The 16,769-nt window shown below is 35.7% G+C and overlaps 1 protein-coding gene across 1 annotated transcript in view; it reads right to left on the reverse strand.

The window, feature by feature from the left end:
* Positions 1 to 472: 472 nt before the first annotated feature.
* LOC129003900 (protein TEX261-like) overlaps positions 473 to 16,769 on the reverse strand; it is a 38,846-nt gene continuing 22,549 nt past the window's right edge. The window contains exons 4-5 of the mRNA XM_054432237.1: positions 9,414 to 9,525; positions 473 to 744 (exon numbers count right to left, since the gene is read on the reverse strand). Of these exons, the coding sequence (XP_054288212.1) occupies positions 623 to 744; positions 9,414 to 9,525 (234 nt within the window). The 3' untranslated portion in view covers positions 473 to 622. The remainder of the gene's footprint in view (positions 745 to 9,413; positions 9,526 to 16,769) is intronic.

Genomic DNA, 16,769 nt, shown 5'->3' on the forward strand with positions numbered 1-16,769 from the left:
CTTGTAATATCCTAAATAAATAAATAAATTTGAATTGTATATATATAAATATATATATATATATATATATTTGAATATATTCTTAAGTTAAACATCATAAACATAGAGGTTTTTAATCATACCAATTAAATAGGCAATACAATAGAACCTTGGCAACCAGGGGCATAATATCTACTGTTAGGGGAAAAAAATTTATAAGTGTCCTTACTCTAACAGATAGAAGATATTTTAACATAAACATTTATTTAACATAAATTTTTTTTTCTGTGTCATTGGCAACCTTATTTTTTAAGGCAGATGTGTTTATTTTTATAAATAAATTCTTTTATATAAATATTAATGACTATCTTTCACAGTGAGCCACTTCACTCACTGGATCACTTGGTGAGTCATGACCTAAGGTTTAGTGTGTAAAACAATAATTTCCATTTGATTTTGGTTGAATGAAAGTAATTAAGAGACTAAAATACAATTTTGTATAGATAATGTCTTGTTTTTAATAAGGGTCAAAGCTACAATCGAACAACTGAAAATAAAAATACACCTTACGATAATATATACACAACAAAGTACAATATCACATGGTGATAGAGGGAGTATATACACACTAAGAAAAACCTATTTAAAAAGTCTTCTTGCTTCTTTGAGGAAGTATTGAGTCTTTGGCGTAGTTAAAAAATGTGAGCAATCCATATTTTTTATTGCGGGTTGAAAAATAATTTGTCACCACATCATTGTCCCCACCTGAAAAGTACAAAATTATCATAAGTTTGCAATTAGAAAACCATAAAATTATGAAGAAAAAGCTGGACTCAAGCCTGATCAGAGAGGTTAGACCAGGTCGGGCCGGCCCTGGCGACAAGTGTTTCAACTAATTGATATTTTACAATATAGTCTTGTACAATATTCCTACTACAACCCCAAAAAATTATTTTAATTATAAAGGTTCAATTTTTATTCAAACATATTAGATTTTATTTCATTTGCGACAGTTGAAACTTCCTCTTCGTGCTTTGGGTCCTTAGTCAATAGTTGGTTTTGCAGGTATGATCATGAGTATTCTAAAATGAGAGCAATGGCAGAATATAGTGTTCAATATTTAAAATACTACTAAGTTGTCTTGACCTTAACCCAATTATATTACCTTCTTTAGCAAAAAAAAAACATCTGTCCAGTTTCATAGGTGACGCAGGATATTTTTAATGGTTTAGTTTTGAACGGATATAGGTTTTTCGGGAATGTTGCTGGAAGTCAACAGTCCCGGAAGATCAAATAATTTATATCTGTGCCGCTAGGTCAAAAACTACAATGTTTGCAGTGTCTGTAGATCAAAAGTCCCAGTAAGTCAAATAATACAGTCCGAGCTAAAAACGTGGTCTATGTTAAAGCAATTGACTTATTGGGAATTTGACCTAATGCAACAGCAGTTTTAATATAACGAAATACGGTAAAATACAAGTTCAGTTTCGCTGAGTCAACAGTGCCGGAAGATCAAAAGCAATAAAAGTGAACGTCGATTCAGTGTAAAGTAGACCTCCTGCAACGCTTACTACACCAACAAAACTCGCTTTTAGTTATTTCGTGTTTTGTCATAATTAGAATAGAGCTAAAATTATCATATTTGGTACATAGCTTATCTATTAATGCTTCTTGCCAACTGTTTGGTCAACACTGTAAATAGGTATAGTTTATGTAATGGAAAGCCTTTCGTCAAAATTTGTGGCATGAAATACACGCAAGGACGATCTGAAAATTTCTGGTTATTATATACGTTTGTAAAAGGAGACCCATTTAATTTTAGAACTATTTTATGAGTTATAATGTAGTCTACACATCAACTGTGTAAATGTATTACGCCTCGGAAGGGTTGAAACCTGTCCAAACTATCATATATATTATTAAAACGTAAATGGGGGTTTTTCACATTCTGAATCAACCAGTCGACGGATTTTCATTATTTTTGTGTTGAAAGAAAGATAATTTTGAGAACGAGGGAATGTCAAAGCCATAATTATAATTAAGGGTCCCAGTTTTTTAGAAATTAAGTTTTAATTTTTAAAAAGTCTAGCAGCCGACGCTAACCTTCTTAAGCTAGCTTTTGGTACAATATAATTTGCTTAACATAACAGCTGTAAACATTCAGCATTTGGAAACAAATTTAAAGACATATTTAGAGTTGACCTATTTATACTATGTGTAATGCTGACCATTGATACATTCAATTCTTAGGTATGAGGATGGCAGATTAATTAAATATGCATAGTAAAATAGTAGGATGTTCAAATGGTTTTTTAAAGGAATCTTTGTTCTCATTGATTTGTTTTAGTCCCATATAATTTGTTTTAACTAACAGCTGGTTGAATGTAATATTGTTCTATATAACTATTAGGTTTTTGGCGAATTTCCCATATAGGGAATAAGCTATTACCGTAGTACTTATGGTAACACCTGGACCCGGGACCGATTAAATTTTTCGTTTTGAGGTCCCTAGAGGCCAAAAACACCATCCTTTCAAATTCATATATACAGGGTGATCAACTCAAGGAGGCCACCATTGGAAAATCGGAAACGGTAAGAATTAGAGAAAACTTTAAATGGGGGACATTCCTTTATTTTTTGTGGCAGTTAAAAATATGATTTTAGTTTTTTATCATGTTTTTGGATAGAATATGCTATTTAAAAACTTTTTTAGCCTTGACATTTTTTCGATAAACCCACTCGTTTAGGAGTACAGCCTATGGAAAAATGACTTCCGGTGTACATTTTACATCATGTAGCTCCTAAACGAGTAAGTTTAGAGCAAAATTGCAAAAAGTAAATTAGTCTTAGAATTGCATCTACATTCCTTAAAGACTAAAAAACAAAAAGTTTTCCACTTTTCAAGTTTGCCGCCATTTTTTTAATAATATAATTCATATTTTTAATGAATTTTATGGTCTTTTTGGAATGTGGATGCAATTGTAAGACTTTTTTACTCTTTGCATTTTTGCTATAAACTTACTTGTTTAGGAGCTACATGATGTAAAATGTACACCGGAAGTCATTTTTCCATATGCTTAAAAAATATATGGAAAAACACCATATAATGTCCTCCTAAACTAGTGGGTTTATCGAAAAAATGTCAAGGATAAAAAAGTTTTTAAATTGCCTATTCTATCCGAAAACATGATAAAATATAGGGTGTTAAAATCATATTTTTAACTACCACAAAAATAAAGGAATGTCCCCCATTTTAAGTTTTCTCTAATTCTTAACGTTTCCGATATCCCAATGGTGGCCTCCTTGAGTTGATCACCCTTTATAGCCTATATTTATTTATCTATATATTTTTCCCCACGACCCCCCTCCTTCTTGGGGGTATTCCATACCCCCAGGCCCCCGGTGACCCCCCCCCCCAAATATATGTCTAGGACCGTCCTTGTCTTCTTAACCTATAAAACACGTGGGATACAGCCTTTCTTCACTGATCACGTAATGCGTGATTTTCTATAAAGTCTTGGGAAAATAAAAGGTAAAATAGATAGAATACAGGTGTACTGTATGTGGTTTACAGTTTACACACAAATATTCATCAAACTGTGTGATATTTTGTTATTGCAAAGAACAATTTGGGAGTATCGTATTGTTTAAGTCGATGGAAAATCTCTGTTGATCCTGTTTTACAAGCAAACCAAAAAGATACAGTAGTCACCACTCTATGCGACATATTCTAACCAGAAAATTGTAATCGTATGATTCTATAAGCATTGGTAGGATTGCAAAGTACTACACAAACATTATTTCAAGGGTAATAACAGTCACAATTTCCGCTGACTTTAAAAGAGTCAACTAAAATATTATACTAATGGACACACAACTAAATGGAACAACTAATGGAAATACTCACGATGTACATATAACAGTTCGATATAAGCATTGAGTATACACGTCAGTAGATACGTGTATACCCAATGATATAAGCAACGGTTCTTGCAATTTATTGTTTATTGTTTTTTAGAGTTGTTTCGGACTTACTCACACTCGTATAAGGTTGTCCACGTTTGTCAATGATAATGTAGACATGTTACACCCGTTGTCACGAATATGTTTACAAGTTTTCCGTCTGTTTTTGAATAGCGATACATTTTTTCACATACTTAAGAACCTCCTGATTTCGTGCATTACATGTTCGTCTCAATTTTATTTGCTTTAGTAGGCATTCTTTTGGTTGATGAGGACTTCAATAGGTCCTTTGCTCATTAAATATATTACTTAATTAATTTTTATTGTTTGGTAAAATGGATTAAATTATCCAGCAAACCCAAATAAAAATAGTAAATATAGTATTTCAAAAAAATCAGTAACATGTTAATAATGTAGCCTACATTATTTCCTTGAATTGCATAACAGCAATTAATTGAGCTGATCCTTATATAAATAAATCAATATGTTCTTCATAGGCATAACATGGGTTCTTTAAGAGCCACTGGGGCTGAGCCCAAGGGATTTTAAAACGTAAGGTTGGTTTGCAAATGTACGTGACACGCTCTTTCTAATGAGACATGAATGGTCAAAATCGCCTAAGAAATGCGGAAGAGTTCAACGGAAAAATTTCGTGTTGGCGTTACAGTATGGTTGAAAAGTCCTGGATTGGCTATATTTTTTTAACAATATAGATAAAGTAGTGAGACTTGGTATATCAATAATAGCCATAAATATCTACTGTCTTAAGCTATTATCACTTTTTTATCCCTGAAGGGGGGTGGACCACAAAGACTAAGACAAAATTCTTATATAATTTTAATACTATTTTACCTATTTTTGAAATGGCGACCATACAAATGTATGCATTTTAAGCCAAGTATGAATGGAGATGAGTGTGTGATGAGTGGGCTGTAGGCGGAAAAATACGAACAAACTAAACTATTTAATAACAAAACTTTTTTTGTGTTGAAATTTAAAGACAATGGTCTCAAACTCTACACCGAATAATGCTAATTCATAAAGGTTATTATATCTATGATCGATAATGTAGCCATGTTGCTTTGAAATGGCGACCATACAAATGTATGCATTTTAAGCCAAGTATGAATGGGGATGAGTGTGGGATGAGTGGAGCGATCTTGTTGTCCTGTTTGTGACTAAGGCCGACATAATCCTTAGACACAGCTGTTAATTAATAGTGCATACAGTCAATTAATAGCAGCAGAGGTCAAGTTTGGTATCAAATTAAAGGTTTTATTCATAAAAATACATTGCCGCAAACCCAAACTCAAACGATGATGATGATAAGTCGCTAAAATGTATCGTTTGAAATTTAACAGCTGAAAATAAGTGAAATAGAAAAGGTTTTGGTTAAATCCATCAAATTGTAATTGGACACTAGTAAATACAGGGTGATTACTGGGAAACGCATGCTTTTGACTTTCGTAGTACACAAGGAATATCGTTCGACGACGGCCGGAAGTTGTTGCGATGTGTAGGGGGAAGTGTGCAGTTTCAATTTTTGCCAAGATGTGGGACCTTGAGCATTGTATGTTTGTCATGCGACGATATTACGCAAATGGTGAATCAGTCACTCAGACTCAGCGAGACTTTCATACACATTTTAACATTGCACGGCATGGCGCTACCCCTGATCGTAACACGATATTGCGTTGGATACATAATGTAAAACTCAATTAGATCTCTGCTTAAGAGAAAACCTCCTGGACTGGCAAGGACAGTTAGTACCCCTGAGGCAGTTGAAAGAGTGCGCCTTGCAACAGCTCAGAGAGTCCTAGCCGCGACGGCAAAACAGTGACTCCAGTGATTCCACAACGGTACCTAGACGTGTTGGAAGAATATTTCTTGCCGGAACTGCGCCATCAACGTGTACGTAATGACATATGGTTCCAACAAGATGGGACAACAGTCCATACAGCTCGCATTAGAATGGAATTCCTTCGGCGAACATTACCTAAAAGAGTTATCCCACGTTTTGGTGGTGTCACTTGGCCGAGCGCTCACCAGGTCTTAAAATTCCAGATTTCTTTCTATGGGGATTTTTTAAATCTAGAGTTTACATAAACAAACCAAAAACAATACAGGAACTTTAAGAAGCTATTCGCCAGGAAATCAACGCCATTCCTAGAGATATGTTATGTTAGCAAAGTCCGTAGAAAGTTTTAAGGAACACCTTCAACGCTGTATCAAAGCAGAAGGCGACCCGTAAAATTATCAATGTTCTCTAACCACCACGTTAGAAATGTAATTTTTAAATGCTAAATTGCAAGTAATTTTATTCTGAAATTGCATATTGTGTACACTGTTTTTCCACTCATAAATAAATTTTTTGCTCTGAATTACCTGAGTACTCGTTATTTGAAAAACATGCGTTTCTCGGTAATCACCCTGTACTAGTGAACTTGTTGCTACCTCCCCCCTTCGGTTTCATGTATTCCTCTCAATCAGTTCAAACCTAGGAGGATTAAACATTAATGTTAATTAATGTTAAATCCTCCTAGATTCAAACCTGAAACACCCAGATCGAAACTCGCCTGTCGTTATTTTACCATCGCCTTTTTTTTAAATATATTTTTCAAAAAAGAAATATTATATTGATTTACTTTGGATTTTAAAAATGTTAACGTTTTCTTTTGTTAAAGATTTATGGTGATACGTAAATATTGTGGTGTAGTAAAGTATATTATATTGTAGCTACCCTAAGTGTTAAATTTTGAAATTTTAGGGTGAATCGAGATGAATCTTTGTTTATAACATGCGTCTCTCCTACCTTAACATACATACCAAGTTTCATAAACATCGGTTGGAAAAGTGCAAAGATAAATATTTGTATGTAAAAAATACAAAATGGTGGATATCTGGTTAACGAAATGATTTTGGAAAAAATGTTAGCCTTGATTTTCTGTTTATTTTGACCCAAGGAATTACTAGGTAAAGTATCTCCCCGCTTATTTTAACACCCTGTTTATGATGTATTCTTATAAGTGAAAAATGTAAGCTGGTAATAAAGAAAGATGTTTTATAAATAATATGAATGTACTGGTGATCTGTATATTCATCTTTTTCTTGTCCTTAGAACTATAAATTAAAAGTTCACTCAGCAGTCGCATCGTACGATGTAGTTCTTTCCATGCGTTGCGAAATGCTAAATTTGCCGTCCTCTTCAACCCAAGTTATCTGCTGAACCACTGATTGTAAAAAATTCAAAAAAATATATTTTACGCATCACGCTTTTGGCTACAACTTTGCCACAGACAAAACCTCTCTAACCCAAAAACAAAAAAAATCTCGCATGCTAACTTTTTCATGTTAGAAATCACGATTTAAAACTATTTCACCATACAAATCAATTTTTATTAATTAGATCGGTAAATAGTTTAAAGTTCCAACAAAATAGTCATCGAGTAGGACTAACCAAGAAGCTCTGTACCAAATTTCAAAATTTTAGCACAACTTTAAGTACACCAAAACACGAAATTATTGAAGTCATGCGTCGAGAGGACTATCGTTGTTTTTAACAGATTATACTTTTGACCTTCTGGCACTGTTGACTCAGCGAAACTGAACTTATATTTTATCTTATTTCGTTATATTAAAACTGCTGTTGCATTAGGTCAAATTCCCAATAAGTCAATTGCTTTAACATAGACTACGTTTTTAGCCCGGACTGTACTATTTGACTTACTGGGATTTTTGATCTACAGACACTGCAAACATTGTAGTTTTTGACCTAGCGGCACAGGTATAAATTATTTGACCTTCCGGGACTGTTGACTTTCTGCAACGCGTCCGGTTTTTCTACTTATTTTTAGGGAAGAAATTGTACCCAACTCCTGACTGATTCAAAATATTCTAGAGTAGCCTCCATTATCCAACCTCTTAAAGCTACAGTCCAACCTCAGTATAACGAATCTGAAGGGACCGAACTGAATATTCGTTATATCAAGGATTTCGTTAAAATGAGGTTCGTTATATAGAGGTTAGGTTTGCAGGAATTTCGCTAAGTCGAGGTTCAGAACCAGCGTCGGTCAATATAGGCCGGGATTTGACCTCATTAAAACACAATTAAAGTAGCATAGGCTACAATACTTTACAGTACAGTGTTCATTGTACAGTAGAACTTTCTGTATCCAATAGTCAATGGTAGAACCTAAATTATCCGGCATAATAAAGGTGAGGGATCTTGAATATTGCGCAATCATGACAATAGCATTGACCTTGGTACAGGTTAAAAACTGTAAGTTTAAAATCACAGCTCGTTCTAACCCTCCTAAAACCTAGCCAAACACAGCATTGAGTAGTCATAAACCATGTAAAAAACAAAACAAAACAGTACAAAGTTTTGTAAGCTACTGACTGCTCCGTGATAGGCCAGTAGGCTACTTAAAGTACAGTACTGATTTATCACAACAGAGGAATGTCAATAATAATCATTAACTATAGCATTGGTGTTGCTAGTTGAAACAAATCGTATTGAAAACAATAAATTATTAGATAAGTCATTATAAAAGTGCATATTCATAGCCAACTTAAAGATAATAAAAACACTCGTAAATTAAGGAATGTTAAAATAACGATGTTGTTATTCTTTCTCTTTGCTTTTGTTTTTATATTCTTTCTTAGATTTATCTTTATCCAAAAATTGTACAATTCACATTATTTACTTATCACCCAATCACAGCTTACTACAGATTACGTCGTCATCAGTCCTCAGTGAATGAAATCAGTACTCAGTTGCAACATTGCATGCGCAGCGACAGCAGACAGAGAGATGTGTAAAACGGTAAAACGGAGTAGACGAATGTTAGCGCAAGCGTTGACGTCACCTTTCCATTTAATTTGATAAAGAAACAGTTTTCCAAAAACAATACTGGTGTGGGGGATTTGTTATATCAAGGGAAAGACGTAGACAATTCGTTATGCAGAGGTTAAATTCGCAATGTAGAGGTTCTGACAATGATAAATTCGTTATATTGAGGTGTCTTATTTTAGCCGAAATCACGAAAAATTCGTTAAATCAAGGTCGTTGTTATGGTTTGTTCGTTATGTAGAGGTAAAATATACATAGTCTCTTATGGAGAGTTCTAGGGGATTAAAACAAATTCGTTATATCAAGGAATTCGTTATATTGAGGTTCGTTATATCAAGGCTAGACTGTACTACCTACCAGTGAAGCCACCATTGTTAATTGTAATCTTCCACTTCAACAAATCCGAGGAGTATTCAAGTTGTAAGGTTTTTAAAGTATCAACTAATCAACTAAAACACCCTATACATTCCTAGGCAAAACAAAATTACAAAACCTTACATGTGTAGGCTACATAATATACTTTGCGTACCACACACATCTGCCAGGTAGACAGCTCGGTACAGCATGCAATACCAACACAACACTTTATCTTCAAAGGAGAGTGGTTTGTTGAACTTACCCAGTAAAGGTGTTGATTCTGATATTGTTGGTAGAACATTTTCATTGGCTGACAATGAGACGAACAGGGCAAATGGTACAAGCCAAAGGCAGAGTGTGAAGTATGCCATCACCTAAAATCATATGGTTCTGTTAGAAATGTTTAAAATACATAGATAATACGAGGGCTATCCAGAAAGTGATGTTTTGGTCTGTCGTGGATGTGGGAGGGGCTAGGACTGCTAACTTGGTGTAATATAGTAGCAATAGGACCATATTAGATTATTAGTAACCGGAAACAGATTAAGTTACTGGGTGGCTGCACTGCCTACATCGGCGTGGAGCTCCCTGATTGGCTGCCGATCGGTCAAGGAGTTTTCCGTCTTGATGATCGTCACTTCAAGTCTAGCAAGGTGTGTAATCAGATGTCGCCATGTTTTCTTATCCTTAATCTTAGTAGTTACTACAAATGGCGCAGTCGTAGTCAAATTTTGTTCAACTTCTTTTTAGCGAGTGCGGATTGTTGAAAAATTAATTTGAGGAACCATGTCGTCCCGTTCAATAGGGAGTATGGGGGAGTTCAACCCTCATGAAGAGGATATTTCGTCATATTTAATGAGGCTGAAACACTACTTGAAGGCCAACAGCGTAAAGGAAGGATCGGAGTTATCCATTTTGATTACTGTAATTGGACCAAAAGCTCTGGCTGTTCTCACGGACTTAGTATCACCAGATTCGGTAGATTCCAAGGATTATAAGGATCTGTTAAAGGTGTTGGAAGCACATTATTCTCCAAAAAGGTTAGTGGTAGCCGAACGCTACACGTTCTACTCACGTGTTCAGCGTCCCAATGAAAGTATTGCTGATTTTATGGTAGCAATTAGGCATTTATCAAGCACATGTAACTTCAAAGCCTTTCTTAAGGATGCACTCAGGGATAAATTAATATCTGGAATCCACAATGAGGCAATTAGGCAAAAACTTCTCAGTGATGAACAAGATTTGGATTCAACTTTTTCATTAGCACTAACCTTAGAGCAAGCTGAAAAACAAACTAGTCTTTTTGTAGGTTCAGGGAACCATGTTCATGATTTAAATAAAATGAGTCTAGGTCCACGTAAAGTAGGCCTAAGTGCCAAGCACGGAGTTAAATCAGCTAAGTTTTCAAGGTCACCTGCTGAGGTAGGCCTAGTTGGCCAATTTCATAAGCTCAAATGCTATCGTTGTGCGAAAGAGCACAAGGCTCATGAATGTCCTTATATCAATTTTAAATGTAATATATGTAAAAAAATTGGACACCTTGGTAAGGTGTGTAGGTCAAAGGATGTGTCTGATAGTAGGCCTAGGACTAACAAAAAAGTGTTTAAGGTTCACAATGTTGAAGAGACATCGGAAGTTTTACAGGACTTATGTCTGTATAGTGTAGGCCTTGGAGATGGAAAGGCGGGTTATGAAGTAGGGTTGCTGATTGAAAACCATAATGTGACCATGGAGCTCGATACAGGCAGCGCCCTTACGGTCTGCCCCTTTGAGTCGTATCGGAAATATTTTTCACATCTGGCTTTAAAGCCTTGTTATGTAAAACTACTTACCTATTCAGGAAATGAAGTAAGTGTGTTGGGACAGATTTTGGTTAGAGTAAAAGCGGCCAACCAAATTTATCAGGACTTGCCGTTAGTTATTGTAGAGTTAGGCCAAACGGGTCAACCAATGTTGCTAGGTAGAAACTGGCTTGAACATGTAACCTTAGACTGGAAGTCTATATTTTCTCAAGATAAAACTGTAAACCGCTCCGACGAGCACGTTTTTAATAGGCCTAGCCTAAAATGTTAGTTGGCCTAAAATGCACTAAAGTGCTTTTTACTTTACAAAAGAAGGCGGTGAGGTTAATTTGTAGTGTGAATAGAAGAACACATTGTAAGCCCCTTTTCGTGAGTCTTAACATTCTCTCATTTCCATCCTTGTATGTTTTGGCAAGTTTGTTGTATGTAAAAGAAAACATTTCTCACTTTGAAAAGATATCTGATGTTCACAACTATTGTACTAGATCTAAAGATAATCTGTCTACACTAAGGCATAAGTATACAGCCACTCAAAATAGTTTTGAGTACCAAGGTGTTAAAATGTACAATTTCTTGCCTGCATCCATCAAAAACCTGTGTGTTTCAAAATTTAAACATGTTTTAAAAACTACTCTAACCCAGGCTTGCCTGTATAAACATGAAGAGTACTTTGGTTTAGAGTTTTAGTTTTAGTTGCCATCTTGATTGTTTTCTTTTTCTTTTGACGATTGTCATGAACTTTGTACTCAGTTTTAACGACAATAAAGCATTTCATTTCAAGCATTTCATTTCATTTCATTTCATTTTTAAACTCTATTGACAAGTTACCTAACCTAACTTCACTGCAATCGGCTGACTCGGTTCAGCCTAGGGCCAAGGAAGATGTTAAGCATTTAAGGCAAAAGTTTTCTTCTGTGTTTGAAGGAAAATTAGGTTCAATCAAGGGTGTGAAGACACATATAATTTTGAAAGATGGAGCTGTACCGAAGTTCTGCAAATTTCGTCCAGTGCCGTTCGCTCTTCGCAAACAAGTGGAAGAGGAAATAGACAAGATGGTGGATGATGGAATTGCTTATCCTGTTTTGAGTTCCGACTGGGCAACCCCACTGGTTGTTGTGCCTAAGCCTACAGGAGTTAGGCTATGCGGGGACTTTAAGGTAACGTTAAACCAAGTTATCCAAACTGAACACTATCCTTTACCTCAACCCGAGGATATTTTTGCTTCATTATCTGGTTGTTCTGTGTTCTCTGTTATTGATTTACAGACAGCCTATCTTCAACTGGAGGTCGCTGAGGATTCACAGGAGTTGTTAACCTTGGCAACACATAAAGGATTATTTCGTCTTACTCGTTTGCCATATGGCCTATCCAGTGCACCTGCTTTGTTTCAGGCAGCTATTGATGAGATAATTAAAAATCTTCCCGGTACGGTAGTGTACCTTGATGATGTCTTGATTGGCGGACATTCATACCCTGAAGCAGTGTCTAGGTTGGAGCAAGTTCTTCAACGCTTCCAAGAATTTGGAGTGAAGGTTAACGATAGTGGGTACGCGTCTAATTGGCACCACGTCAGATTGGCACCGCTCCTAGAGGTGCCAATCAGTCGTAACAGTACACGACAGATTGGAACCTGGAGAAAGGGGTGGTGCCAATCTGTCGTGGTGCCAAGCTGACGGCTGCCGCAGAGGTGCCAATCAGTCGTAACAGTACACGACAGATTGGAACCTCAAGAAATGAGTGGTGCCAATCTGTCGTGGTGACAAGCTGACGGCGGCCGCAGAGGTGCCAATCAGTCGTAGCAGTATACGACAGATTGGCACCGCTGCCCTCAATAGGCCCACCTGTTCGTTTTACTTACTAGTCTGATGTTTGAAAACAGAAACTTGTCAATACTTGATGCAATTAATGTCAATTAATGCATACACATTGATAATAAGATTAACTTTAACAGCACAAACCGCTTCGTAAATGGTCCATCTAATCAAAGTTACAGTTCCTCAAGGCTTTTAATATTATGCCATTAAACTCAAGTTTATAATTTGGAAAACGTCTGATACCTACTAAAGTATTTGGCACAATTGAATGAAACCTTGCAGTCATTTTTCGGAAGTTGGGTGTGCGTTAACCTGGTTAAAAAAGGTTTTTTTCATTCAGAAGTTACAGCTTGTCTAAGATATGACAATTTATCATTCAGTTAACTAATATTATTTGAAATGATATTTTTTATGCATTATAGAGTGATAAATTGTGATATATTTGAGATGCTGTAATTTATTACTTAATTTACCTTTTTTTAAACAAGATGCGGTTGCACGCAAGTAGGCTTGCCCTATAAAATAATTACCGGTACTTCCTTCTTGGACCAAAACTCTAAAATCAGGTAATGTATAACTCGAGGTATGGTTACACTGAATATGCAAACCTTCTGAAATGGGGTTATTTAGGCGTGAAATTTACGTGGATTAAGATATATATAGCTATGGAAATTGAAAGTGGTCGCTATGATGGATTTTCTGCCTCATATCAGGACTTTGAGAGAAAATACTGTACTTTTAAACACTTTCTTAGTATGCATCTAGATATAGGCTACATGCCATGATGTCGTGTTAGTTAAGCAGTTTGTAACTCGAGACCGGCTGGATCTTTTTAATGATTTATGATTTGTTGGATTCGTCTTTAATCCGATTAACACATGTATCTTCAGTTCAGTATTTAAATTTAGAGCTAAACCCCACATATGTATGTTATGCGTATGAAGAAAAATATGATGGTTTTTGACCATATGCATAGATTAATTTAATATATTTTAGAAACAGCTGATTAAACATTTGACAGGTAATGTAATTGAAAGTCATTTTCAGCGTTTTTATGTTGTCTGTGATTGTTTTTAAAAGACTTATAAAGGTGGCCGGTTGATTTGGTTTTTTTTTTTACTTTTATGGGGTACAAAGTTCGCCGGGTCATCTAGTTTGTAATGTACAGTTCGCTCAATGTTTCTGTAAACATAACAATAAAATACGTTTTATATTAATTGTTTTTCGTGTTAACATTAACAATTCGCATGTGTTTTCCTAGTAGGCCTACGCTTTATTTAAGGAATCTTGATCAACAGTAATAACAAAAACTAGTCGAAATCAAAATACTACTGAGCAAGGCTTGGTCCTAACAGTAGGCCTACTTTACAAATATTAGGATTGAGAAACAGATGGTGTGGTGTAGTTAACTGAACTGTCATTAATTAAAAAACGACCCCTAAATGCCTCAAGGGTCACAGCACTGACGCTAGTTTTTATTTATGGCCTTGTCCTATTTCAAAAAAGGATCATCTTATAAAAGGTGCTTGAAAAAATATTCGAAACCCTCCCAGCGTGGAGTTTTCCGGCTTCCTCAAATTCTCTGTACGTCCGCTCGTTTGTCAATGTCAACGTTTATGTTGAAGACCAAATTGACAGTTGGAAATGCCACATAACTTGCAGACTCAAATATAGAAATCCCCGTAATTTGAATAGCGTGAGGATGCCAGGCCAGCAGTCCCTGGTGGTCGCCCGTAACAAAGACACTGTTGTTTGTCAACAAGGGATTAGGATTGCCCGTCTACCTGTTATGGGGGGAGGACACCCCGACTTTAAAGCCAGGTTATTGAACCACGAGGGAAATAATAGCTACGGTAAACCATCAGGCCAGATTTAGATTAAATGTGCTGCACACACATTATGTCAGTAGTGAATTGATATACGGGACTCGTATTAAGTGTACTGTACACTGTACTGTCAATAAAGGGGGTTCAATGATTTTAATTAACTTTAATATGGAAATAATTTTTTTTGTAAGTAACACACTGAGTTAATATGGTATGGTACGTGTTATAATGACTTTTCTAACATTAAATTTGAACATGAGGTTAGGTTTCTCCAATACAGCATATGCAGACTCACGATAATCTGAGCCCCAATTGATCAAGCCTCCGTAGATAACCGAGCTCATCGGAAAAGTATAATAACAATTAAGCTATTAAAACCGCGAAAATTAACGTGAAAAGTGAAGATTCTTTCTTTTAGTGCAGTAGTAGCAACCAGGTAGCAACATTATTCTTACTAACAGTTGTTCGCTTAAGCTGTTGATTACCACAAATAGTACGTTCGTCTTACGAAAAAATCTTTAGTAGCAATTGTTACATATTTTACTGTGGGCCCTGACTGTGATATTTGGTATATTCCACGAAGTACGAAATGAAAGAATCCTTATTCACTAATGCCACATCTGATTCAAAGTACAATGCTTAAGTTAAATCATTCTATAAACATGCTATCTGGTAGCAAAAGCGTAGTGAAAAAATAAGTCTAAAAGGGCCATTACACATTCGGCGAGTTTCTTGCAGATGTTTGGCGGTTTTTGCACTCAAGAAGTAGTTGTGATTTCTTCCCTACGAAAAGGGATTTGTTTGAATTTTTACGAGCAGGAAATATTCTATATATTAATTTGAAACTGTTTTTCTTTGTCATAGCTAAATTGAGAGAACGGCTGGGCGTAGAAACTCGGTAGAGGTGTCTAAAGAAAGGTCTTGGTCTGTAGATGAGCCATCAAAAGAGGAACGTGGTAAATTCCTTTGGGGCTCTGCCCCAGTGGCCTTTGAATTCCCATCCCATGTTATTCTTATGGAGGAAAAACTGGGTTTTTGTCCCAGCTAATTTAAGAGAACGGCTGGGCGTAGAAACTTGGTAGGGGTCTCTAAAGAAAGGTCTTGGTCTATAGATGAGCCATCAAAAGAGGAACGAGGTAAATTCCCTTGGGGCTCTGCCCCAGAAGCCTTTAAAGTTGCCTCTTCAAATTTGTTTACCGTATGCATAATTCTACACTACTTTTTAATGAAACAGCTGTTAATATTTAAATTGTGATTTATTGAATTTTTCAAAATGAAGTACAGTATTTGCAATGGGTTTTTTCTGATTTTAAAATCGATTTTATTCTGCATCGTGTCATGTTTTGCAATATAATGTTCTATTACCAAATCAGTGGAAAATCCTAATATCACAGTAACTCTTAAAATTTAAGGGGTTAACTTATATCTGTTGTATGGCTTGGTTTCTGCTTTTTTTACCACTTCTTGGAGATTGTAAATCGTCTGCCACTTCTTGGTGATATTCTTTGGCGTATTGCATCTGTCGACGAAACTTGGGTTGGTGAAATTATTACAATGGAAAAAAGCGAGAAATCCTGGACAATTTGATATAGGCTAAAAATAAAACTGAATTAACACTGCTCTACATTTCTTGAGCAATCATTGAAATAACCGATTTGCAAACAATGGAAACATAGAACAAGTCATAGAACACAACCAAGCAGAAGAAATAGAAATAATGTTTTTTTCATTTATAATCGTTATCATAGACAACCTAATGCGGCTATGAGAGGGAAAAATTTGTAGAAAACACTAAAAAAACAAGATCAGCTTTTTGAGAAAAGATAAGATATTTACAAAAGATTTTGATTATATCTAACTGTTGTGTAGATCGATTCCATAATCTTTGTGAGTCGACTGTAATGCTTCGCAATTGCTCGAATTCGAGCAACAGGTACACTAGTTTCTTTAGTTAATCAGGAATAAAATAGTTTTTCCTACAGTCACCTAACAATGTTCATGTTCTCTCACTGATTTGAGAAAGCAAAGTGGCCAATTCACTTATCAGTGAGACAATGTTAACATTGTCTCACTCTAATTACTTTGTCTCACTCCAGATTTGCAACGTGAAGGGACGAAATAGTGAGCGCAACATGCAGACAAGGTCGTATGTGCGCGAAATACGTTGGCAGCACTG

The sequence above is a fragment of the Macrosteles quadrilineatus genome, unplaced genomic scaffold (genome assembly GCF_028750875.1).
Source record: "Macrosteles quadrilineatus isolate MER2022 unplaced genomic scaffold, UCM_ALF_1.0 Scaffold_9__3_contigs__length_116548681, whole genome shotgun sequence".
NCBI lineage: Eukaryota > Metazoa > Arthropoda > Insecta > Hemiptera > Cicadellidae > Macrosteles > Macrosteles quadrilineatus.